Source organism: Ranitomeya variabilis, chromosome 1 (assembly GCF_051348905.1).
Source record: "Ranitomeya variabilis isolate aRanVar5 chromosome 1, aRanVar5.hap1, whole genome shotgun sequence".
Classification (NCBI taxonomy): domain Eukaryota; kingdom Metazoa; phylum Chordata; class Amphibia; order Anura; family Dendrobatidae; genus Ranitomeya; species Ranitomeya variabilis.
The window spans coordinates 576,826,544-576,853,989 of NC_135232.1; the positions used below are offsets into that span (position 1 = coordinate 576,826,544).

The window sequence follows — 27,446 nt, forward strand, 5'->3', positions numbered from 1 at the left end:
CATCGTGCTCTGCCTGCAATACTGTGAGGGTGATCCCTTAAAGTGACATCTATATGATTGCTTGTAACTGACCAAATATAAGCTGAGTGCTAGCTTAGAGGCAAAGAATGTATCAGATACACAGAGACAGATACACACTCCTCTCTCAGCAAAGGCTTACACACAAGTGCTTTATTCTCTGAACAAAGGAAGATACTAGGAGCATGAAATGGGGGGTTGCACAACTTCTGAATAGTTAGTGTCACTCTGATTGGTTCATTCCAACTTCATTTTCAACTTCACTTCCATATATGGTATTCAGTCCAATGTCCAGTGTCTAATGTCCAGTGATTTCTTCACATTCCATAAGTTACTTCCAGTGTGCTGCTTATCAGGAAATAGACTCCATCTTGCTATACCATATCTGAACTGACTTATTTAAGGTTTAATGATTGATTTCATTAGCCATTTTCTTCTTCACAGTCCCTCCTAAATTAATTATTAACCTGATATCATGATATAATATGACCCAACAGGTGGTCGGTCAATCAAAAGCGCAACACACACACAGGGATGGTAAATGGGGAAAGGAAGGCCTTATGGATAGGGAAATGGGGAATGGTTACCACCTGAATTTAACCTGAACCTGTCCCTGCACTGCCTTAACGCCCTAAGTGGGTCCTTCCCCCCACCGCCGCCAGGAACCTCATCCCTCACTGTCACCTAACATTGCCCTGACTAGTGCAATGGCTGGCAAGGGACGCTAGCCTCACCACTGCAGATAAAACACACAGGGAACAGTGACAAACAAAAAGGACAAAGGAAAAACAGAGTACATGAATTGTGACATCTGAGCTGTCCATTAAACAGGCAAAATTGAGCTTTTACCCCCCCAGTGCAATCTGTATTCATGTAGAAGTCAAATGTATTTGTTCCTGACTAATAAATCAAATTGGTCTTTAGGGGTTTTATAGTAGAATCATGGCCATCACCATCTTCTTGGAAAGCCAGCGTAGGGGTCAGGCTGTCCACGCTCTTATTGACCATCTGTTTAACACAAGGAAATATACAATAATAAACCACAGACATGAAAATAAGGATTACCATAATAATTTTACCAATCTGTGCTAACCATTTCTGCCATCCCGTCATCCACCCAAACCAAGTATCCCAAGGATCATGAACTGAATTTTTCTTAAGTTCCTCAGATAAGGATTCAAGCTTTTTTATGGCTAAGGTGACCTTTCCATTCGGACCTGTGTTATCGAGGATAAAGGTACAACAAGTTTCTCCAATCATTTTACATACCCCTCCTTTCTCTGCTAGTAACATATTCCTAATTCTAGGAATTTAGGACCTGAGAATTACGTCACGGCTTGTGATTGGTCGCATGAGCGGTCACATGGGCGGCCGCGACCAATCACAAGCCGCGACATCATCTAAGGCCCTGAACGCGCTCATTCTTAAGAAGGAAGGCTGCCGGAAAGAAGCAGGGCGCGTCCGAGGGTGAGTATATACCTAATAGGAATATACTCACCCTCGGCTTCTTTCCGGCAGCCTTCCTTCCTAAGAATGAGCGCGTTCAGGGCCTTAGATGACCTCACGGCTTGTGATTGGTCGCGGCTGCCCATGTGACCGCCACGCGACCAATCACAAGCCGTGACGTAATTCTCAGGTCCTAAATTCCTAGAATTAGGAATTTAGGACCTGAGAATTACGTCACGGCTTGTGATTGGTCGCGTGGCGGTCACATGGCCGGCTGCGACCAATCACAAGCCGTGACGTCATCTAAGGCCTTGAATGCGCTCATTTTAAGCAAAGAAGGTTGCCGGTTACCAGCGGTAAGGTCCAGGCTGCGTCGGAGAGGTGAGTATATCAATATTTTTTATTTTAATTCTTTATTTTACACATTAATATGGATCTCAGGGCCTGAAGGAGAGTTTCCTCTCCTTCAGACCCTGGGAACCATAGTATCCCATTGCACTGCATTGGGTTTCGTGTTTCGGCCGACCCCGACCCCGACTTTTTTATAGGATCGGCCGATTTCACTCGACCCGACTTTTGAGAAAGTCGGGTTTCGTGAAACCCGACCCGATCCTATAAAAATAAAAGTCGCTCAACCCTACTAAGGAGTAATTATGACAAAAACCCTTACTAAAATTCCCAAAAAACAGAAAAGGCAATCTCCTTGTACTTGCATACAGGTGTAATTCCCAGGATAGATAGTAATACATCGACCGAAGGATGAAGTTTTATCCAATGCAGGATATTTATCCCTCCATCTCCCACATTGTATATAATTAGTTATAATTAGTGGAGGTTTTGGTAAAGAGGGCAAGAACAGACTCCTCCAATTCAGGGATTAATAGGGGAACAGATCCCAAATGGGGCTTGGCTGCTGCACACACCTAACAGTTGGTCCTATTTTGTTGTTGTTGTTGTACAGTGTACCTCATCCACTCAACCCAGGCATTAACATCTGTATACCCAGTCTCTATAGCAAGTGTATCCTCATAAGTGGGGTTCTGAATTGCAGCCATGCCCCTAAAAACACAAACATGTTGAAGAAGTGGAATCCATGGTATTCCAGATTTGTCACTTTCAATCTGCACATGTGCCCATTCCTGAGACTCCAACATACAGTATCTTTAAATTGGAAATTGCCTGTTGGGGTCTTTCCCCCCTGACTATAATATGCCCCCAAAGTATACTCTCCTACATCATTGGGTGATGGATCCTCAATACTGAATATCAAAGGATGACATTTTGTCCTGCATTGGTCACTAGAGTCGGACTTGAGTAGCGTCATCCGCGTAAGCAAGGACTTCCCTTTATTACTCTTTTGTTTGAAGGCAGGGGTCGGTTTATATCCCCACTCTTTATCAGTTGTATCCCATCCTACAGATATCCAAGAACCACAGTTTTTATTTCTTCTTTCCCAATTACCACAAATAAAGAATACAAACTGTTGTCTTTCCCGAGAGTCGTGATGCTCCTGGCTCCCCACACCCACTTCCCTGTATTATGTCGCAGGCATCAAACCCATATGTAGCCACCACTGTACTCGAGGAATTGTTCCAGAAAGTAATAATTCCCTTTTCTTTAGTTATAGCTACCTGTTACCCATTTCCTATACATAACAGCATTAGGTAGATGATGGCAAGGTTATGTATTACTCGGGTGGTTAGTCCAATCTTTTCAATGTTAGGCATGAAACCATGGTGGTCTCCCTTAGAGTTTCACTGAGGTAGGCGTTGTCAGGAGAACTTGGTATGGCCCCTCAAAATGTGGATCTAGGCTTCTTCTCACGTGTCTTCATATGACCACCATTCACCTGAATACAGCTGATGCACGTATGCACTTTCATTAGGATCTGGAATGGATGAGAATACATGTTTATGCACCACATTAAGTCTTTTTCAGCAAGGCCAGGACATAGGCTGTAGTACTTATGGGAAGTATAGACCATTCTTTGGCGCACTACCGAACAGGACTTCAGAAGGAGATAAACCTGTCTTTCTATTTGGAGTAGGTCTAACTGAAGAGAGTGCAAAAGACAAGCACTCTGCCCAATTCTTTCATGTGTCTGTCATGGCCTTCTGAATTTTTAAGTTTAAGTGTCATTTTAGCATTAATTAGCACATTACACTACATTTACACATACTAGGACATTTTTCATACACTCCTACCTGGGTAGCTGTATGTAGTCAGTCTGCAGTCTCTGAAACGGGTAGAGAGGCCTGGGTGTCACTTTCTTAGGGACTTTTACTGTTTTACCTGGGTTGTGCTGTGCATAGATGAGGCATGACTGCATGAGTTTTGTGGTTGCATAACCGGAAGCAGGAGCGATCCAGAAGGCATTTACCATGATACACGTGACATTTTGAGATGTGACTGGGGCCATATGTTGCTTGCGCCATGATTGGGAGCAGGGACCTTGGTATACACAATTCATCCTTATTTTCCCATACTCCTTCTGAGTTCAGCTCACCTCCCATTCTTCCACAGTGTTCCTTTACTGTTTGGGCAGCTGAAGGGATTTCAGGACATCTAGGCTCAGTGTGGCTGGAATACGCTGACTCCTCGTCACCGTCCACTGCTGCCTAGGCCTCCTTGCTGCTACTTTGGCAGCCTCGTCCGCCCTTATGTTGCCCTCTATCTCCACGGAGTTACTGTTTGTGTGTGATTTTACCTTGACGAAGCCAACCTGGACTGGTAACATCAATGCCTCCATTAATTGTTTCACCAGCTCTGCATTGTTAATGGGCTTACCGACTGATGTAAGGAATGCTCTGCTTCTCCAGATAGGGCCATAATTATGGGATATTCAAATCTGTGTAACTGTTAGCGACTTTACCTGCAGCAGCTCTACACGCCTCAGTGAGTGCCTTCAACTCTGCCTCCTGCACCGACATGTGAGAAGCGAGTGGTTCAGCTCGGATTACCTTATGTGAGGATACTACTGCATATCCAGTGTAGAATCGCCCATCCTGGTGGTATCTGAGCCATCTACAAGAAAAACTCAAAATCTGAGTTAGGATCAGGTTTATCATGGACAAGTGTAAAACCCACGGTCTCCTGACTCATCTATGCAGTCGTGTTCGTGCACAACGTCAGAGTACTCTTCCTGGACCGACATGTGGGGGGGCAGCAGTTCCACATTTATGGTTTCATGGACCAACAGCATATTCGGTGTAGAGCTGGCCATCTATGCCATACTGCAATCCATCCACAAAGAGCTCATGGTTTGGGTTATCCAGTGGGACATCGGCACCATGACTGAAACCCCCATGTGGGACATTACCTGTACACAGTCATGGTCCTGTTGTAGTTCAACTAGCAGGTCAGGCAGGTTCCACTACCACCCACTTCCCTCCTTTTCCCACCCAGAGGCAGCAAGATGGCTGAAATCAGTAGTGCGCCATGAATGCTAATGTTATCAGACACAAGGAGGCACAGTAAAACCTGAGATGACAAGCAGTGCTGAGAGAGAAGGAGGGGGGCTCAGGCTACCATAGCAGCACAGATTTATGACCCTGACTCCCCCCTAAGAGACTGAAGAGGGGAGAAGGAGGGGGCTATCCCCCTGCGCAGCCTCTGTGTGCATACTTTACACACATAGGAAAGATATATATCAATCACTGAGGACTCTCAATTCTAAATATTTTTCTACTTTACACATTAAATTCTTTGCTCTTGCCTGGTCTACGTAAGAGGGGCTCTGGACCAGGTTATTTCGCTATCAGAGCTGGGAATATGACTTTAATACTCTGAGTGGGACATTATTAGTGGCTCTATAATCACAGACTTTAAACCTTTAACTTTGCCAGAGCCGGGTATAATATTTTCTCCTGATTCAGTAGAATCCAGTTGGATATCATGAAGAATGACTGTCATGGAGGCAAATCTGTTCTTCTAAATCTCACCAGCAACGGCAGAAAGCATTACTATTTTTTCATTATCCTCTGTAACAAATGACATGGGAAATATTCCAGGGTATTTCATTCTACTCATTATGGCCAGCATTTCACTAGGATCCCAGGGACGCCATACACCCTCCTGGGACTGTACCATAACTGGCCCCCTAGTCTGGGTTGTAAGGTCTGGTTGCTATAACCCAGATAAGCACTGCAAGAGAATAGCTGGGGTTGAGGTGGGCTGAGTATTTGTCCTAATGAGTCTCAGATGGCAGCAAAAGACAGACATATTAGTAACTGCTGCATCCATTTGGATTTTATCAGGAAAGGAACTAGAGGGAAGGGCCTGAAGGGGGCGCTAGTGCCATCCAGTGCAGGCATAATATTCATTGAGGGCAAGGACAAGACTTATGGGGGCGTAGCATTTGGAACACTGGCCAAGAGGCACACTATGCACATGAATTGTGAGGGGCATAACAAAGGATACAATCCCAGCTTAGAAATAGAAGGTTTAATAGTTCCTATGTGTCAACAGGGGGCACCACATACAGGACAAGACTCCACCTAAACTAAATTCTAGCTCCTACATACACAACATGTCCATCCTCTAGGGACAATGTAAGGGGTGGATACAAACTGGGAGCAGCATGGCCTTCAGCACCATCTTTGTTTCATACTTTCATATACTAAAACGTATCACTTTTTTTTTCTGCATATCACCTCTAATTACACAGGTTTTTCCATCATATCTCAGCCTGATCTAACAAGCCAGCATCATTTAAAGATTCTTTTTTACTTCAATACATTTCCAAAAAACTCTCATTAAGTCAGTCACCCAACTTCCCTTAGACAGATTTTCTGTTGTTCTGCACCATGCTAAAGTTACTTGCAGCAATTCCTCATCTTCTGACTTCTTTTCTTTAATAACTCCCTGCCATTCTAACGACTGTTATCTGCCTTTCTCGGGGAATCCGCATACTTTCATCAAAGTCTCATATTCTGTATATACTTCTTCCCCTCTCTGGCAAACACTATCATACAGCAGTCTTATCTGCCATCATCACATTTCCTCCCTCTCTTACAGAACTGCAAAACTTCGTCACTTTCTGCTGGCTTTAGACATACAAAAAGACTGAGTGTTATCCAGTCACCAGAAATCCCAGCCGAAATCTATGAACAGCGCAGAGCATGAGACATGTCTGCTGTCTTCTTACGTGGTTAAACCGCTGTGTGTCCCCTCGGAAAAGCATCGAGTTGTCTGGAACCACACAGAATTTGCGCTCACCAGCACCAACACTAATCTCTCCATTCCTCACGTACTGTCACAGACAGGATGGCTAATCCCAGAAGAGGGACAACACTCTCAGACACACATAACCAGACGGACGGACAAACACAAAAACTGACCGTCTTCTGTAACTGGGATTTCTATCTCAAACCCTGTGCACAATGCTACGGTTCAAAGAGGTTTCTACTGTTTTTTGCACTACGTGGTTCGACCACCCGTGATTCTATCACACCATGCCCTGCACCCGAGACTCTACAAGCAACTTTGTGCTCACCGTACCATAGACAACCTACTCTCCCCCAGCTTGCTACACACAGGCAGAGACTCAGATAACCCAGTACAGGTCTGGTATTCAAGGCAAGACATGCAGCAGGTTACAAGCAGTCAATCACGGTTTGTGTTCCTCACAGCCAGTAGCTGTGGGTTCTTTTAGGGCCACAAGGTGTACGTATCCCATACCCTACCATATCAGGGCAACACAAACACTCGGCAAACACGAGTACCGAACTACCCAGGATGGTTTAAGAAACACTGGCAAGTACTACAGATTCATAAAGGAATCAGCAGGCTTACTGTGTTTTTATGGAGGTGATCAGTCTCCTAGTCGGTAGACTCTGGACATTTTTCCTCGATCCATTCCGGGTGTCAATGTCTGGATAGCGTACATCCTCAGTAGCCCCCACGTTGCGGCACCAAAAATGTGAGGGTGATCCCTTAAACTGAGATCTATATGATTGCTTGTACCTGACCAAATATAGGCTAGTGCTAGCTTAGAGACAAAGAATGTATCAGATACATAGAGACAGATACACACTCCTCTCTCAGCAAAGGCTTACACACAACTGCTTTACTCTCTGAACAAAGGAAGATACTAGACGCATGATATGGGGGGTTGCACAACTTTTGAATAGTTAGTGTCACTCTGATTGGTTCATTCCAACTTCATTTCCAACTTCACTTCCATATATGCTATTCAGTCCAATGTCCAGTGTCCAATGTCCAGTGACTTCTTCACATTCCATAAGTTCCTTCCAGTGTGCTGCTGATCAGGAAATAGACTCCATCTTGCTACACCATATCTGAACTGACTTATATAAAGTTTAATAATTGATTTCATTAGCCATTTTCTCCTTCACAATGCATTCTCTTTAATTGTGAGCAGAGAGGTTTTCAGAATGCAGAGAAGTGTGATGGTGACGCTAATTTTGGCTTCATCACAGCACACCATGTTGTTGCAGTCCTCAAAGTTTTGGAGGATGGTACATATGTCTGACATCCATGTCTACTCGAGAGGTCTTATGTGTGGAGTCTGACCTGAATATCGATGGCCTTGTTGATGTTGGTAGTTATCAACTGCCCTCTTCTGCTCACAAATCCTTTCCAACATATGCAGTGTAGAGTTCCAATGCATGGGGACATCACACACCAGTCGGTGAGCCAGAAGCTGCAAATGCTGCTGATACACAGCAAGGGCGGCTGAAGTGGTAGGTGAATTTCTAAAATGGGCAAACAGACGGCGTACTTTCACTAGCAGATCCAGCAGCTCCGGTAGCTTTTCAGAAAATGTTGAACCACGAGGTTAAGCACATGGGCCAAGCGAGGTACGTTTGTGAGCTCACCTTGCCTCATAGTCACCACCAGGTTCTGGCCATTGTCACACACGGCCATGCCTGGCTGTAGGTTCAGCGGTGTCATCCAAATATCTGACTGCTCTTTAAGTGCTGTCCACAACTCTTCAGTATTGTGCGGTTTGTCACCTATGCAGATTAGCTTCAGCACAGCCTGTTGCCACTTCGCTGAGGCACTGCTGCACTGTGGGGGCAACCCTGATTGACGTAGGGCCCGCAATCCTCAGCGTGGGGAGGATGTGTTCCATCCCAAGGTTCAACTGGGTCCCGGCTTCCTTTATGTTAACCAAGTGTGCCATCAGTGAGATGAACCGTCCCTGCCCACAAGCACTTGTCAACTTATCCGTGGTTAGGTGGACTTTCCCTGTAACAGCATTGTTGAGGGCACTGGTAATGTTGTCGGACACATGCTGGTGTAATGCCCGTATGGCACACCAGGAGAAATAGTGGCAACTGGGGACCGAGTACCTTGGGACTTCCGCCGTCATCAGGTTGCGGAAAGCTTCCGTCTCAACTAGCCTTAAAAGAGAAATGTTAGAATTTAGGACTGTGGCATGTGGGGCATTGGCTGGATATTTCTGCTTGCATTCCAATGACTGGGGTATAGACAACTGAAGGCTGTGCTGGGACAAGGACATGGACGGGCTTGATGATTATGCTGCTTGACTGTGGGCAACAACAGGTGCAGGGCTAGAGGCATTTTCACATGCACGGTGGACTGGGGAAGCAGCAGCGGTGTCACCTGCAGTGTTCCTAGAGCCTGGGGTTCAGCCCACAAAGTCAGGTGCTTTGCTGCCATGTGCCTGATCATGCTGGTGGTGGTCAGGCTGGTAGTTTTTCTACTGCTGCTGATGCGGGCTTGGCAGATGCTGCCAATGGCCTGTTTGGGGTTATCGACAGAGTCTTTAAAAAATAACCAGACTCTGGGAGATTTAACAGTTGGAATGGCAACTTCCCTTATGTTGGTGTTATGGGAACGGATACACGTCTTCTGTCTGTGGCCACCACACTGCTTCTTCCTGCCTGTTGGGGTGATATGCCTCCTTCCCCATGTGTGCTGCTGTCCTCGCTCTGCATGTCCTCCTGCCAGGTTGGGTCAGTCACTATGTCATCCACCACCTCATCTTCCACATCAGCACCCTGCTCCTCCTCCTGACTTTCTGGCAATTGTGTCTCATCATCGTCCACCTCTTGTGACACTTTCCCACAATCGCCTTCGTGTGACTATGGCTGGTCAAAGCTTTGGGCATCGCTACATGCAATCTCATCTGTCCCACTTCAAGTTGACTGGCCGAGAGTCCGGAATCTTGAAAGGGAAAACTGATCAGCTCTTCGTAGTGTCCAAGTGTGGGATCAGTTGTCTCAGGGCACTAGGCATGGTGGTAGGAAGGAGGATTAGGGTGAGTAACATCCAGGCCGCACTCACGGTTACTCAGACTTGACCGTGTGGAAGACGTGGTGGTGGTGGTGGTGGTGGCTAAGTGTTTGGAAGCATTATCCGGTATCCAACCAAAAATCGTTTCACACTGCTCTGGCTTCAATAGTGGTGTGCTATGGTGCTATGGTCCCCTAGAAACTGGGACAGGAAGGTCGAGTGAGAAGATGTGGGTCTTTGTTGTGGCCCACTTTCAGTTGGCCCTGGCCTTGTCCTCTACATGCACCATCAGCATCACGTCCACTTCCATGTCCCTTGCCCCTTGCCTTGCCCATTTTAAATGGACTACTGCAGTATTTCAAAAGCTCAACACAAATGTATTTATTTGGAGCTAAATTATATCTGACCAGTATGCCCGCAAAGCTACGATTTTTCAAACACAGAAACACCAGGCCTCAGCCTGACATAACAGACTGTATTACATTTTTTTGGCCTTTTTGGTGAATTAAAACTAAAAGCAAAGAGTGGCATAAGGCTAGCACACAGAACTATGCTACGTATGCCTGCGGAAATATGATTTTCAAAAACAGATACACCAGGACTCAGCCTGACATAACAGATTGTATTAATGTGTTTTTTGGTGAATTTAACAAAAATAAAGAACAAGGCTAGCACACAGAACTATGCTACGTATACCTGTGGAAATACGATTTTTCAAACACAGAAACAACAGCCCTCAGCCTGACATAACAGACTTTTTTTTTTTTTTGCTTTTGGGTGAATTAAAAAAAAAAAAGAGTGGCACAAGGCTAGCACACAGAACTATACTACATATGCCAGCGGAAATACGAGTTTTCAAAGCCTGACATAACAGACTGTATTAAATTTTGTTTTTGCTTTTGGATGAATAAAAAAAAAAAAAAGAAAACTGCAGCTTGGAATATAGTAAATAAGCGGCAGTTATGGAGCTTTGGGAAGGATGTAGTGGGACCAATTGGCTCCTGGATGGGATTGGACATATTGGTAGTAGATGAGACATTAGGAGTTGATTCATGGGAATTGATTGACAAATTGGAATTGAGAGAACCAAGGGAAGATAGTGATAGATTTGACAACATAGACACTTTGGGAGGTGAGGGTGGATGTGGTGGGTCCACCTTTGGCCGACATTTTTGGCTATGTGTCGTCTTTTTCCTGTGCAGCGCAGAGGCACTAATCATAGTCTGTTTTTTGTAGGTACCTCTGCGTTTCTTGGTTGACTAAGTGGGAGTGGTGGCCTCTGTAGCAGTGTGCTGGCATGGTGTTGGACTGGGCAGCATGGTGGATTGTGCATGCTCCAGGGGTGCTGCACTCTGGAGCGTGGTAGATGCTGCATGCTGTAGGGTTGCTGCACTCTGGAGCGTGGTGGATGCTGCTTGCTGCAGGGGTGCTGCACTCTGGAGCGTGGTGGATGTTGCTTGCTGCAGGGGTGCTGCACTCTGGAGCATGGTTTTTGCTGCTTGCTGAAGGGGTGCTGCACTCTGGAGCGTGGTGGATGCTGCTTGCTGCAGGGTTGCTGCACTCTGGAGCGTGGTGGATGTTGCTTGCTGCAGGGGTGCTGCACTCTGGAGCATGGTGGCTGCTGCTTGCTGAAGGGGTGCTGCACTCTGGAGCATGGTGGATGCTGCTTGCTGCAGCGTTGCTGCACTCTGGAGCGTGGTGGATGTTGCTTGCTGCAGGGTTGCTGCACTCTGGAGCGTGGTGGATGTTGCTTGCTGCAGGGGTGCTGCACTCTGGAGCATGGTTGTTGCTGCTTGCTGAAGGGGTGCTGCACTCTGGAACATGGTGGCTGCTGCATGCTGCAGGGGTGCTGCACTATGGAGCATGGTGTAGCTGTGACCTGGGGGAACAGCCGTACAGTCCAGCAGTGGTGGTGGAGGATAGTTCGGTGCTCGTGTCTTCACCTACTGATGCTGTGTTTGGCCTTGTTGCTGTGTCTGAAAAGAAATGGATGCCTGCTGGTAAAATCCGGCCTGTGGATGGTAGCTTAGGGACTGCTGCAATGCCTGGTTGTAATCAGCCTGGCAGGCCTGCATGACGTTCAGCTGAAGTTTAGGCGTAAGGTTTTCCGACACGCCTCACTCTACTGCAGAAAACAAATGTTGCGTCGGTCTCTGAAGGTCAGCTTCCAGGCGGTCAAGGAGTCTGTGGACATCCTGGAAAAGTGTGTTCACCTGAATGAACCCACTGTCCAGTCTATATCCAATCACCTTCATCCCATCTTGGAAGATCGAGCTTAAGTGAATAAACTCAGGCATGACTGACCTCTCCCAGGCCCTCTGCCGCTGACGAGATGTCCCAACAAAACCAGTGGCAGAGGGCTGGGAGAGGGGAAAACTTGATGGACCAGCTGCCTGTTCCCCAGCCTGTGAAGCCTGCCTGGTTGCTCCATCACTGGTGGATGATTGGGACAGGTCGTTGGCTGGTCAATGAGGGGCCGCTCCAACAGAGAAAGATTCAGGTTGCATTGTGCTTCACCAGGTTCTGTGTGGAAAAGAAAAGGAAAACATTTTTTTTTTAAAGTTTATAGATTATGTAATAGTAAGACCACAGAAAAGATATATACATTCACTGAGCAACCGCAGGCCTCACAAAAGACAGCATACAATTGTATTTTTATTTGGAGAGCTTTGGAGCAGCACCACTTCTAACCCAAATCTCCTCTCTTATATCCTTTTTGAAGAGATCCTTCATCGAACGCCAACGGACTTTTACTCTATTCACTGTGAAAGGGGAAGAAAAAAAAATAATTGTAAAAAAAGACACCAACATTTAGAGCAAAACTGACATGTCTGACCACATTGCAATACTTATGAAAATCCTTTCTGACTTGTGGCCTTGCATTGTCCCAAACATCCATCAGTGATCTGGCCACTTCCTCGGAATGAGTCGGAATGATTACGATCATGGGGGTCCCACAACGCTACTCGCTCTTGCACCAGTGTAATGAGTATGTCATTATCATTGACAGGTTGGCCTTCTTCACCTTGTCGAACCTATAGATCAAATAAAATAATAAAACAAAAATAATAAATCATATAGTTTTAAATATGAAAAAAAAAAAATTTAAAGTCTGATACTGAAAAGAATACTTACACCCCGTCTTTCTTCCTTAGGAATTGGAACCCGACAACCCTGGGAAGATTCATTTCCACTTGGCTGCTCCTGCCCTTCCACACTGGAAGGTTCCTGTAAAGAAAATACATGATTTACTACATGTGTAGTATTGTCAGTCAATACATACCAATCAGTAAATCAAATGTGATTATATAATCAGTATCATATCCATTCTTGGAAGCAGAGACTTCACTGGAGGACATGTTGGAACCGCATGCAGCAGTCAAGTGAAACACCACAGAAAAGAACAGATAAGAAAAATTGACCTTGTTAAAAGAGCCAAAGCAAACAAAAAAATGTTGAATGCCAATTCGTACATTACAGGCAGCAGTCCAACAGCACAGCAGGCAGCACAGAACCGTGACAGCATCACAGCACCAGGACAGCAGCACAGCACCACAACACCAGGACAGCACCACAACACCAGAAAAGCAGAACAACTCAGGGACAGCAGCACCGCACATTCTACAAGGAAAAATAAAGAGTGTGAGACTGGGCAGAGCAACATAATAATTGAAAAGTACACACATTCATACTTGCACAGGGCCACAGGAGCAATGCATGACAGGTAATCTAGGACAGGCAGGAGCAATCCAGGCAAGGAAGAGTCCAGTACAGGAACACGTCACAATCTAGAAGGAATAGAAAGTAAAACATAAGCACAGAGTACAGACTGCAGTGAGAGAGACAGACATTTTAAAAACTTTTATACTTTCCTCCAGAGTCTTGAGAGTAATGGACTTCCAGTGTCCAGAACCCCTTTTATAGCTGGGATTTTGCAGGTGGTGAAATAATTTCTTGGACGTGATTAGTCTGAGGTGAGCATATTTTCCTGTGCTAGCATTACTGAAATTTTTTTCAGCAGGGAAATATTATGTTCCACCTATACTGTGTCAATTGTGCTTAAGAATAAAAAAAATCCAGAGTTGGTTGGTTAGACATAGTATTGCTATATTGCTCTTGCACTGTAACAAATCTATCTGAGGTAGGCAAATTTTCCTGTACTAGTATTCCAGCAAATGTATTTCAGCAGAAAAATATTATATGTCATTTATACTGTGCCAATTGTACTTAAAAATAAAAAAATAGAGTGGGTTTGTTAGAAATACCATCATTTTATATGTCTTGCACTGTAACAAGTCCATCTGAGGCAGGCAAATTTTCCTGCGCTAGTATTCCTGACAATTTTTTTTAAGGAGGGAAATATTATATGCCCTTTATACTGTGCCAATTGTGCATCAAAATAAAAAAGACAGACTTGGTTGATTGGAAATAGTATCGCTATATTTCTCGTGCATTATAAAAAGTTCATCTGAGGTGGGAAAATGTTTGTGTGCTAGTATTCCTGCACATTTATTTCAGCAGAGAAATATAATGCGGAGTTTACACTGCACCATGTTTGCATCAAAATTAAAAGGACAAACTTGGTTGGTTAGAAATAGCTTCTCTATATTGCCCCTGCACTATAACAAGTGCATCTGAGATGAGCAAATGAACAAATTTTCTTCTCCACTCTTTAAGCCAGACCAGTGGAAAAGTGTTGCTGGAAGGATATCAGATAAGGCTTGCAGTCACTTTGCCAGCATCACCCTGGCTTCCACACGGTCAAGTCTCAGTAGCAGTGCTTCTGAACCACAAAATCCTCACCACGATCCGTCTTCCTCCCACCATGCTGAGTGCCCAGAGTTAAGTGATCCCACACATGGACTGACACTCCTAAAAGCTGTTTGCATTTAAATTGATAGATTCTGGTCTCTTGACATTCCCGTTTCAAGTGGGACATAAGGAGGTCGCATGAAGTGATGCCCAAATATTTGAGAAGCCATGCTCACTAGAAGGTGGCAGTGGGAAAATGCAAATACTGTCTCAAGAGGTGGATGATGATGTGAAACACTTGCCAACAAGTGATGTTTTTACACCAGCAAGTCAGGAGGAGGACCAGGGTCCAGAAGTGGAAGACGAGGTGCAGACGATGAAGTCACTGAACCAACCTGGGAAGGTGACATGCAGAGTGAAAACAGCAGCACACAGGGGGACCGATCCACAGCATCTCAACAGTCAAGAAGAGGCAGTGGTCTGGCCAGAGACGCAAGGCAGGCAACTGTTTTCCAGAGCACCAACACAGGTGAAGTTGCCAAATCAAGTGTTAGGTGTTCCCGAGCCTAAAGCTTTTTTAAAATCAATCCAGTTAACCCAAAAAAGGCCATTTGCAACATGTCCCATGCCAGCATTAGCAGGGCTGCACAACTACCAGCCTTACCATCACCAGCATGCTCAAGCACATGACAGCATGGGCCAAATGTCAGGGTCCAGAAACAGATTTTGCAGGAGACACCACTGCCTCAATGTTACAAATGTTGGCAAGGCTTTGTGAACAGCAGAGGGCAGTAGCTGTGGAGTGCCCCCATGGGGCTGTGGGGTACTCGGTACCGGGTCCTTCAGTTCACAGGGGGATGTCACGGTGGCTGACCCGGTCCATGGCACTGGGACGTCCGTGTAAAAGGGAAAGGTCTTTAAAGGGATAAAGTTTGTGTTCGTGATGCCTCCTGTGGTATTCGGTCAGGGGGACCGACACTGCTTTAAGGGGTCCGCTGGGGTGATGTTATGGCAGCTAGATGGTATACCTTCCCACAGGTGAAGTATATCCCCAGGGCTTCCCGGTGTGTAGATGGTGGATGGTGAGAGGCGCAGAGAAGAACGAGGACACAAGGTTGAAGTCTCTTTACCTTTACTGAAGACTTCAGCATCCATAGTCCAGGGCACCAGATCAACGGGCAGGCAGAGTCCGGCCGGTTTGGAGGCAAGTCTGGAGTCCCCTTGTCCAAGTGAAAATCAGTAGCCTTCCCTTGCACTGCAGTGTTGTAGTTCCTTACTGCCTAATGCTTCACATAAAGTCCTCACAGATGTAATGTCTTTCTCTCTGTCCCCAATATAGGATAGGACAAACCCGTATGACTGGTGGCTTGAGGCTATTTATTGGGACTCTAGCATGCCCCAGCCTGCATGGGTTGCCACCCTGCCTCCTGGGTGTAGGGCAGACCGTTATCTTGCAATTAGCTGTCCTGCCGGTCTCTGGAGCAAAACATAAAGGTCCTTACTCCCTCGGTGTTCCAGCTACCGGGCTTCTGCACCTCAGAAGGAGGCAGCGTGTGTAGGGCTGGTCCCCTTCTGGTATCCTCTGCTTTGCTGCAACTCCCTTCACACTCGCTGCAAGATAGTATAGTATAGGAAAGCAATACTACTGCGACGACCAGGACCCTGGGGCGCCGCAGTTGAATACCAGCTGCAACAGTAGGGATAGTGTATTACAGGCATCTAGTCAGGGATTATTGCCTTATCTATATATATAATTGTCTAAGGGTTTTTCTGTCTGTCTGTCTGTCTGTCCTGGAAATCCCGCGTTTCTGATTGGTCGAGGCCGCCAGGCCTCGACCAATCAGCGACGGGCACAGCATGGCGACGATGATGTCATAAAGGTTGCCTCGACCAATCAGCGACGGGCACTGTTAGGATGACCTGGTGGTTAGGAGCACTAGGAATGACCTGATGAGCAAACTAGAATACAGGACAAGCTCTGGGAAGTGGGAGCTCTGCTGTCCGCAACCCCTAATCCTATCACAACAACTAGAAATAGCCGTGGAGCGTACCTGACTCTGCCTAGACGCCTCTTCACAGCCTAAGAGCTAACTACCCCTAAAGATAGAAAATAAGTCCTAACTTGCCTCAGAGAAATTCCCCAAAGAAATAGGCAGCCCCCCACACGTATTGACTGTGAGTTAAGATGGAAGTCACAAACACAGGAATGAAATAGGTTTCAGCAAAGGAGGCCAGACTTAACTAAACAGACTTGAGGATAGAAAAGGTATCTTTGCGGTCAGCATAAAAAACTACCAAAAAACCACGCAGAGTGTGCAAAAGAGACCCCACACCGACTCACGGCGTGGAGGTGCCACTCTGCATCCCAGAGCTTCCAGCTAGCCAGGCAGAATCATGATAGCAAGCTGGACAAAAAAACAGTGGTAAACAAATAAGCTAGCAGGGACTTAGCTTTTGCTGGAGTAGACAGGTCATCTGAAAGATCCAAGAGCAAACTGAACCAGTACTAGGACATTGACAGCTGGCATCCAGTAACGATCTAAATGGAGTTAAATAGAGCAGCCAGCCTAGGACTAAAGAAGGTCAGCTGAGGAAGGAACCTCAGAACCAGCAGCTCCACTCACAGCCACCAGAGGGAGTCCATGGACAGAACTCGCCGAAGTACCATTCATAACCACCGGAGGGAGTTCGAGAACAGAATTCACAACAGGGCACAGTCTGCCGCGAATTCGCCTTGACCAATCAGCGACGGGCACAGTATCGACGTAGATGTCATAATGGTTGCCATGGTGATGATGATGTCATAAAGGTATATATATAATTGTCTAAGGGTCCTTCTGTCTGTATGTCTGTCCTGGAAATCCCGCATCTCTGATGCCAATCTCTGTGCCAATCAGCGATGGGCACAGCATGGCGACGATGATGTCATAAAGGTTGCCTCGACTAATCAGCGATGGGCACAATCTGGCGCGAATTCGCCTCGACCAATCAGCGATGGGCACAGTATCGACGTAGATGTCATAATGGTTGCCATGGCGACGATGATGTCATAAAGGTTGCCTCGACCAATCAGCGACGGGCACAGTCTGCCGCGAATTCTGGAATCATCATTGTCCATATACTACGGGGACACGCATATTCTAGAATACCCGATGCATTAGAATTGGGCCACAATCTAGTAAATTATATAATCCTTGTTGCTGCTATTTTACATATACTCATTCACAGATTCATGTTTTTTACCATGATCTTTACTCAGAAAATCGTGAAAGCTGACAGTGTTGATTGTGTTCCTGCAGAGCATGAATAAAATGTTGCGATAGTATTCAGCTCCCTGGAACTTTTCAACCTTTTGCCACATATCATGCTTCAAACATAAAGATACCAAATGTAAATTTTTGGTAAAGAGTCAACAACAAGTGGAACACAATTGTGAAATTGAATGAAATGTATTGGTTATTTTAAATTTTTGTGGAAATTCAAAAACTGAAAAGTGGGGCGTGCAATATTATTCGGCCCCTTTAACTTAATACTTTGTTGCACCACCTTTTGCTGCGATTACAGCTGCAAGTTGCTTGGGGTATTACTCTACCAGTTTTGTACATCGAGAGACTGAAATTCTTGCCAATCCTCCTTGGTAAATAGCTCGAGCTCAGTGAGGTTTGATGGAGATCGTTTGTGAACAGCAGTTTCCAGCTCTTTCCACAGATTCTCGATTGGATTGAGGTCTAGACTTTGACTTGGCCATTCTAACACCTGGATACGCTTATTTGTGAACCATTCCATTGTTGATTTTGCTTTATGTTTGGGATCATTGTCTTGTTGGAAGACAAATCTCCGTCCCAGTCTCAGGTCTTTTGCAGACTCCAACAGGTTTTCTTCAATAATGGTCCTGTATTTGGCTCCATCCATCTTCCCATCAATTTTAACCATCTTCCCTGTCCCTGCTGAAGAAAAGCAGGCCCAAAACATTATGCTGCAACCACCATGTTTTACAGTGGGTATGGTGTGTTCAGGGTGATGAGCTGTGTTGCCTTTACGCCAAACATATCTTTTGGCATTGTTGCCAAAAAGATAGATTTTGGTTTCATCTGACCAGAGCATCTTCTCCCACATGTTTGGTGTGTCTCCCAGGTGGCTTGTTGCAAACTTTAAATTACACTTTTTATGGATATCTTTGAGAAATTGCTTTCTTCTTGCATAAAGGCCAGATTTGTGCAGTGTACAACTGATTGTTGTCCTATGGACAGACTGTCGCACCTCAGCTGTAGATCTCTGCATTTCATCCAGAGTGACCATGGACCTCTTGGCTGCATCTCTGATCAGTCTTCTCCTTGAGATGAAAGTTTAGAGAGACAGCCGGGTCTTGGTAGATTTGCAGTGGTATGATTCTCCATCCATTTCAATATGATCACTTGCACAGTGCTCCTTGGGTTGTTTAAAGTTTTGGAAATCATTTTGTATCCAAATCCAGCTTTAAACTTCTCCACAACAGTATCACGGACCTTCCTGTTGTGTTCCTTGGTCTTCATGATGCTCTCTGTGCTTCAAACGGAACCCTGAGACTATCACAGAGCAAGTGCATTTATACGGAGACCTGATTACACACAGGTGGATTATATTTATCATCATTAGGTATTTAGGACAACACTGGATCATTCAGAGATCCACAATGAACTTCTGGAGTGAGTGTGCTGCACTGAAAGTAAAGGGGCCGAATAATATTGCATGCCCCACTTTTTAGTTTCTGAATTTCCACAGACATTTAAAATAACCAATAAATTTCATTCAACCTCACAATTGTGGTCCACTTGTTGATTCTTCACCAAAAATTTACATTTGTTATCTTTATGTTTGAAGCATGATATGAGGGAAAAGGTTGAAAAGTTCCAGGGAGCCGAATGCTTTCCCAAGGCACTGTAGATGCCATTACTACCCCCTTTTGGAGAATAGGAACCAGTTTGCACTTATCTCCTCCCTCAGGGAAGCAATGGGACAAGGCATCTGCCTTAACATTTTTGCTCCCTGGCCTAAAAGTAACAAAAAAAGTTAAATCTGGTAAAAAATAATGCCCATCTTGCATGTCATTGTGTAAGACGTTTTGCCTATTCCAAGTACACCAGATTCTTATGATCTGTGATAACTATCACTGGGTGAACCGCTCCCTCCAAGAAATGATGTCCTCATCAAATGCCCATTTGATAGCTAAGAGTTCCCCATTACCAATACCATAATTTCTCTCAGCTGGTGAGGTGACAGTTTCTTGAAATATAAGCACACGGTTGCCATTTACCAGGAGACACACCTTGTGATAGTACTGCCCCCACTCCCACCTCAGACGCATCGAACTCCATATACTCATTCACAGATTCATGTTTTTTACCATGATCTTTACTCAGAAAATCGTGAAAGCTGACAGTGTTGATTGTGTTCCTGCAGAGCATGAATAAAATGTTGCGATAGTATTCAGCTCCCTGGAACTTTTCAACCTTTTGCCACATATCATGCTTCAAACATAAAGATACCAAATGTAAATTTTTGGTAAAGAGTCAACAACAAGTGGAACACAATTGTGAAATTGAATGAAATGTATTGGTTATTTTAAATTTTTGTGGAAATTCAAAAACTGAAAAGTGGGGCGTGCAATATTATTCGGCCCCTTTAACTTAATACTTTGTTGCACCACCTTTTGCTGCGATTACAGCTGCAAGTTGCTTGGGGTATTACTCTACCAGTTTTGTACATCGAGAGACTGAAATTCTTGCCAATCCTCCTTGGTAAATAGCTCGAGCTCAGTGAGGTTTGATGGAGATCGTTTGTGAACAGCAGTTTCCAGCTCTTTCCACAGATTCTCGATTGGATTGAGGTCTAGACTTTGACTTGGCCATTCTAACACCTGGATACGCTTATTTGTGAACCATTCCATTGTTGATTTTGCTTTATGTTTGGGATCATTGTCTTGTTGGAAGACAAATCTCCGTCCCAGTCTCAGGTCTTTTGCAGACTCCAACAGGTTTTCTTCAATAATGGTCCTGTATTTGGCTCCATCCATCTTCCCATCAATTTTAACCATCTTCCCTGTCCCTGCTGAAGAAAAGCAGGCCCAAAACATTATGCTGCAACCACCATGTTTTACAGTGGGTATGGTGTGTTCAGGGTGATGAGCTGTGTTGCCTTTACGCCAAACATATCTTTTGGCATTGTTGCCAAAAAGATAGATTTTGGTTTCATCTGACCAGAGCATCTTCTCCCACATGTTTGGTGTGTCTCCCAGGTGGCTTGTTGCAAACTTTAAATTACACTTTTTATGGATATCTTTGAGAAATTGCTTTCTTCTTGCATAAAGGCCAGATTTGTGCAGTGTACAACTGATTGTTGTCCTATGGACAGACTGTCGCACCTCAGCTGTAGATCTCTGCATTTCATCCAGAGTGACCATGGACCTCTTGGCTGCATCTCTGATCAGTCTTCTCCTTGAGATGAAAGTTTAGAGAGACAGCCGGGTCTTGGTAGATTTGCAGTGGTATGATTCTCCATCCATTTCAATATGATCACTTGCACAGTGCTCCTTGGGTTGTTTAAAGTTTTGGAAATCATTTTGTATCCAAATCCAGCTTTAAACTTCTCCACAACAGTATCACGGACCTTCCTGTTGTGTTCCTTGGTCTTCATGATGCTCTCTGTGCTTCAAACGGAACCCTGAGACTATCACAGAGCAAGTGCATTTATACGGAGACCTGATTACACACAGGTGGATTATATTTATCATCATTAGGTATTTAGGACAACACTGGATCATTCAGAGATCCACAATGAACTTCTGGAGTGAGTGTGCTGCACTGAAAGTAAAGGGGCCGAATAATATTGCATGCCCCACTTTTTAGTTTCTGAATTTCCACAGACATTTAAAATAACCAATAAATTTCATTCAACCTCACAATTGTGGTCCACTTGTTGATTCTTCACCAAAAATTTACATTTGTTATCTTTATGTTTGAAGCATGATATGAGGGAAAAGGTTGAAAAGTTCCAGGGAGCCGAATGCTTTCCCAAGGCACTGTAGATGCCATTACTACCCCCTTTTGGAGAATAGGAACCAGTTTGCACTTATCTCCTCCCTCAGGGAAGCAATGGGACAAGGCATCTGCCTTAACATTTTTGCTCCCTGGCCTAAAAGTAACAAAAAAAGTTAAATCTGGTAAAAAATAATGCCCATCTTGCATGTCATTGTGTAAGACGTTTTGCCTATTCCAAGTACACCAGATTCTTATGATCTGTGATAACTATCACTGGGTGAACCGCTCCCTCCAAGAAATGATGTCCTCATCAAATGCCCATTTGATAGCTAAGAGTTCCCCATTACCAATACCATAATTTCTCTCAGCTGGTGAGGTGACAGTTTCTTGAAATATAAGCACACGGTTGCCATTTACCAGGAGACACACCTTGTGATAGTACTGCCCCCACTCCCACCTCAGACGCATCGAACTCCACAATGAAAGGCTGAGAGACATCAGGCTGGACAAGAATCGGTGCAGAAGCAAAACACCTTTTCAGTGTGTCAAATGCCTCCATGGCAGGACTGGAATGCTTGGAAAAGCCCATCCCCTTTTTGGTCATATCTATGAGAGGTTTGGATACTACGAAAAAGTTCTTTATGAATTTACGGCAGCCTTCAAATGCCTTCTAATCCTCTGGAAGATCCCACTCTAATACCACCCGGACTTTCACTGGATCTATGCGAAAACCGGTGGCAGACAATACATATCCAAGGAAAGGATCTCCTCAACTGAGAACATACACTTCTTAGGTTTGACATATAATTTATAGTCACAAAGTATATGTAAAACCTGCCTAACATGTCCCAGGGGTGTCTCCATGTCAGGTAATAGATGAGAATATCGTCCAGAGAGATACCCACGAACCTGCTGACTGGGTAACTATACAGTTAGGTCCATATATATTTGGACAGAGACAACATTTTTCTTATTTTGGTTATAGACATTACCACAATGAATTTTAAACAAAACAATTCAGATGCAGATGAAGTTCAGACTTTCAGCTTTCATTTGAGGGTATCCACATTAAAATTGGATGAAGGGTTTAGGAGTTTCAGCTCCTTAACATGTGCCACCCTGTTTTTAAAGGGACCAAAAGTAATTGGACAATTGACTCCAAGGCTATTTCATGGACAGGTATGGGTAATCCCTTCGTTATGTCATTCTCAATTAAGCAGATAAAAGGTCTGGAGTTGATTTGAAGTGTGGTGCTTGCATTTGGAAGGTTTTGCTGTGAAGTAAACATGCGGTCAAAGGAGCTCTCCTTGCAGGTGAAACAAGCCATCCTTAAGCTGCGAAAACAGAAAAAACCCATCCGAGAAATTGCTACAATATTAGGAGTGGCAAAATATACAGTTTGGTACATCCTGAGAAAGAAAGAAAGCACTGGTGAACTCATCAATGCAAAAAGACCTGGGCGCCCACGGAAGACAACAGTGGTGGATGATCGCAGAATAATCTCCATGGTGAAGAGAAACCCCTTGACAACAGCCAACCAAGTGACCAACACTCTCCAGGAGGTAGGCGTATCAATATCCAAATCTACCATAAAGAGAAGACTGCATGACAGTAAATACAGAGGGTTCACTCCATGGTGCAAGCCACTCATAAGCATCAAGAATAAAAAGGCTAGACTGGAATTTGCTAAAAAACATCTAAAAAAGCCAGCACAGTTCTGGAAGAACATTTTTTGGACAGATGAAACCAAGATCAACCTCTACCAGAATGATGGAAAGAGAAAAGTATGGCGAAGGCGTGGTACAGCTCATGATCCAAAGCATATCACATCATCTGAAAAACACGGCGGAGGCAGTGTGATGGCGTGGGCATGCATGGCTGCCAGTGGCACTGGGTCACTAGTGTTTATTGATGATGTGACACAGGACAAAAGCAGCCGAATGAATTCTGAGGTATTCAGAGCCATACTGTGTGCTCAGATCCAGCCAAATGCAGCCAAACTGGTTGGTTGTCGTTTCATACTACAGATGGACAATGACCCAAAACATAAAGCCAAAGAAACCCAGGAGTTTATTAAAGCAAAGAAGTGGAATATTCCTGAATGGCCAAGTCAGTCACCTGATCTCAACCCAATTGAGCATGCATTTCACTTGTTAAAGACTAAACTTCAGACAGAAATGCCCACAAACAAACAGCAACTGAAAACCACTGCAGTGAAGGCCTGGCAGAGCATCAAAAAGGAGGAAACACAGAGTCTGGTGATGTCCATGAGTTCAAGACTTCAGGCAGTCATTGCCAACAAAGCTTGAAGCGGTGGATACCGCGTCCGAGAGGTGGATACACGCACTCTGGCGGCTCCTTTATCAGCCCCTATAAATATATACAGTGCCTACAAGTAGTATTCAACCCCCTGCAGATTTAGCAGGTTTAATAAGATGCAAATAAGTTAGAGCCTTCAAACTTCAAACAAGAGCAGGATTTATTAACAGATGCATAAATCTTAAAAACCAAAAAGTTTTGTTGCTCAGTTAAATTTTTATAAATCTTAAACATAAAAGTGTGGGTCAATTATTATTCAACCCCTAGGTTTAATATTTTGTGGAATAACCTTTGTTTGCAATTACAGCTAATAATCGTCTTTTATAAGACCTGATCAGGCCGGCACAGGTCTCTGGAGTTATCTTGGCCCACTCCTCCATGCAGATCTTCTCCAAGTTATCTAGGTTCTTTGGGTGTCTCATGTGGACTTTAATCTTGAGCTCCTTCCACAAGTTTTCAATTGGGTTAAGGTCAGGAGACTGACTAGGCCACTGCAACACCTTGATTTTTTGCCTCTTGAACCAGGCCTTGGTTTTCTTGGCTGTGTGCTTTGGGTCGTTGTCTTGTTGGAAGATGAAATGACGACCCATCTTAAGATCCTTGATGGAGGAGCGGAGGTTCTTGGCCAAAATCTCCAGGTAGGCCGTGCTATCCATCTTCCCATGGATGCGGACCAGATGGCCAGGCCCCTTGGCTGAGAAACAGCCCCACAGCATGATGCTGCCACCACCATGCTTGACTGTAGGGATGGTATTCTTGGGGTTGTATGCAGTGCCATCCAGTCTCCAAACGTCACGTGTGTGGTTGGCACCAAAGATCTCGATCTTGGTCTCATCAGACCAGAGAACCTTGAACCAGTCAGTCTCAGAGTCCTCCAAGTGATCATGAGCAAACTGTAGACGAGCCTTGACATGACGCTTTGAAAGTAAAGGTACCTTACGGGCTCATCTGGAACGGAGACCATTGCGGTGGAGTACGTTACTTATGGTATTGACTGAAACCAATGTCCCCACTGCCATGAGATCTTCCCGGAGCTCCTTCCTTGTTGTCCTTGGGTTAGCCTTGACTCTTCGGACAAGCCTGGCCTCGGCACGGGAGGAAACTTTCAAAGGCTGTCCAGGCCGTGGAAGGCTAACAGTAGTTCCATAAGCCTTCCACTTCTGGATGATGCTCCCAACAGTGGAGACAGGTAGGCCCAACTCCTTGGAAAGGGTTTTGTACCCCTTGCCAGCCTTGTGACCCTCCACGATCTTGTCTCTGATGGCCTTGGAATGCTCCTTTGTCTTTCCCATGTTGACCATGTTTGAGTGCTGTTCACAAGTTTGGGGAGGGTCTTAAATAGTCAGAAAAGGCTGGAAAAAGAGATAATTAATCCAAACATGTGAAGCTCATTGTTCTTTGTACCTGAACTACTTCTTAATACTTTAGGGGAACCAAACAGAATTCTGGGGGGTTGAGGGGTTGAATAATAAATGACCCTCTGAAAAGACTTTTCACAATTTAAAAAAAAAAATAAACAAATAAATAACATTCTTTTTTGCTGCAGTGCATTTCACACTTCCAGGCTGATCTACAGTCCAAATGTCACAATGCCAAGTTAATTCCAAATGTGTAAACCTGCTAAATCTGCAGGGGGTTGAATACTACTTGTAGGCACTGTATATCCAGGCGGCTTCCCTTCCCCAGGTATGACCTTTTAAGCTCTGACACAATATATGCAAATAGCACTATATGCACTCACAAGCAACTGGTGCATTCTCCTCTAGTGCCTATGTAAGAAACTGTCTAACACTGGGTCTACTATACCTATGACGCATATAAGCTCTGAAGCATCTTGCCTCATATATTGAATCACCTCTACAATCGTTAGTAGCAGTCATTGACTGCATCATGCATGATCTGCATTCTAAATAAGGACACGTCTGACACACTATAAGGCACAGCACGTGACTGATGAAAGCTCGATAAGAGCTGAAACGTTTCCAGTGCTACCTTAGTACCAATAAATCTATCAGATTTAAGTTGAGTGCGAGACTTTTTTAAATTTACTATATATTCCTTAATGGCCTGCCTCTCTGGACCTGAGATGTTATAGATTCTGCTCTTGGGAAGCTTGGCACCAGGAACCAGATTGATGGCACAATCATAAGGATGATGGGGAGGAAATTCTTGGCTCCCCTGCTCAGAAAACACATCCCCAAAGTCTGATAGGCAATTGGGCACGAACTGGGTATCCACTCCAGCCAACTGGGTACTCAGTGTCCTTGACAGTAAGTACTTCACTTAGCCATCTCTTGTGTCTGCCAACCGATCACTGGATTGTACAGAGCTAGCCAAGGAACTCACAGTAAAACAGGTGAGGACAAGCCCTCAGCGCGTAACAGTTTATCACCTCAGAGTTTATGGCCCCCATGTGCAAAGTGCCCCTGCTTTAGGGGAGCGGAGTCTATAGCAATATTTGGTATAAGTTTGGACAATGTATGTGGGACTAGGCCTTGGCCCGGGTGAACTTTGCGTCAACCAAATTAAACCCCACCCCACTGTCCAAGAAGGCAGAAATGTCCACCTTATTTCCACCCATGAGTAATGTAGCAGGTAAAAAAAAAGTGACTCTTACCCACAGAGGAAACAAGGACACCCAGGTTGCCAACCTTCCCGCAACCCAGGCCAACTAGTTTTCCGGCGGTAGTTTATATTGAAGTCGGGAAGGATATGTGCTCACAAAATGACCCTTTTTGCCACAACAGAAACACACACCTCCCCTACAGCGGACAACCATCAATTTGCCAGGTTAAGGTGATGCAACCACCTACATGGGTTCCACAGTTGTCTCAGTACAGATCACCCTCAACCCTGGACCTTCCCCCCCAGAGGTGACTCCCTATGTCTCTGGCGATCCGGGTTGATCACCATTTTCACCAGAGACATGGCTGCCTCAAGGGAGTCAGGAGTCTCATAGAGAGCTAAAACATCTCACAGTCACAGAACTGACTACGGAGGGCCGGGTCATTCCACCTAGTGTACGTGGCCCGCTTCCAAAATTTGGAGCAATATTCCTCTGCCAGGTGGTCTCCTTGCTGGAGTTGATGTAGAGGGGACGCAGCCAGGGTGAAGCGATCAGGGTCATCATACACCAGGCCCAGAACCTGAAAAAATCCCTCTACCACCAGAAGTGATTGTGAGTCAGAGGGTAGAGAAAAAGCCCATGCTTGAGGGTCCCCCTGGAGGAACGAGATTACTATCCCCACTCGTTGCTCCTCTGTACCAGAGGATACTGGACGCAACCTGAGATAAAGTTGGCAGGCCTCACGGAACACCACAAACTTGTCATATCCCCCAGAGAACCTGTCCAGCAACGTGACCCTGGGCTCCACAAATGTTTGCCTGGAGATTCCAACACCAGATGTATTAGGGTGCTGTGAAACCACCGTGTGCAAATCTGCCACTTCCGGGCCTCCTTCCTTGCCATATTTCCTAGAACATCCCTACATCTGTCCCCTTCCCCCACCTGGGGAAAAGATACGCTACCATGTACTGCAGTACATCAACCCAAAAGACAGGGTGACAAAGACAAGGAACAACTGAAAACTTCACATACACAAAATATTCACTTACATATAACAGGTATTCACCAGGGTGTGTAGGGAGGGGGGAGAAAGGAAAACATGGAAG

At 45.0% G+C, this 27,446-nt stretch overlaps 1 protein-coding gene across 1 annotated transcript in view; it reads right to left on the bottom strand.

Annotated features, from left to right (window-relative positions):
- Positions 1 to 918: 918 nt before the first annotated feature.
- Positions 919 to 27,446, bottom strand: part of LOC143797646 (olfactory receptor 1G1-like) — a 34,247-nt gene continuing 7,719 nt past the window's right edge. Inside the window, exons 2-8 of the mRNA XM_077281082.1 lie at positions 13,380 to 13,475; positions 12,823 to 12,915; positions 12,557 to 12,722; positions 12,379 to 12,449; positions 3,289 to 3,352; positions 1,084 to 1,235; positions 919 to 1,026 (exon numbers count right to left, since the gene is read on the bottom strand). Of these exons, the coding sequence (XP_077137197.1) occupies positions 919 to 1,026; positions 1,084 to 1,235; positions 3,289 to 3,352; positions 12,379 to 12,449; positions 12,557 to 12,722; positions 12,823 to 12,915; positions 13,380 to 13,475 (750 nt within the window). The remainder of the gene's footprint in view (positions 1,027 to 1,083; positions 1,236 to 3,288; positions 3,353 to 12,378; positions 12,450 to 12,556; positions 12,723 to 12,822; positions 12,916 to 13,379; positions 13,476 to 27,446) is intronic.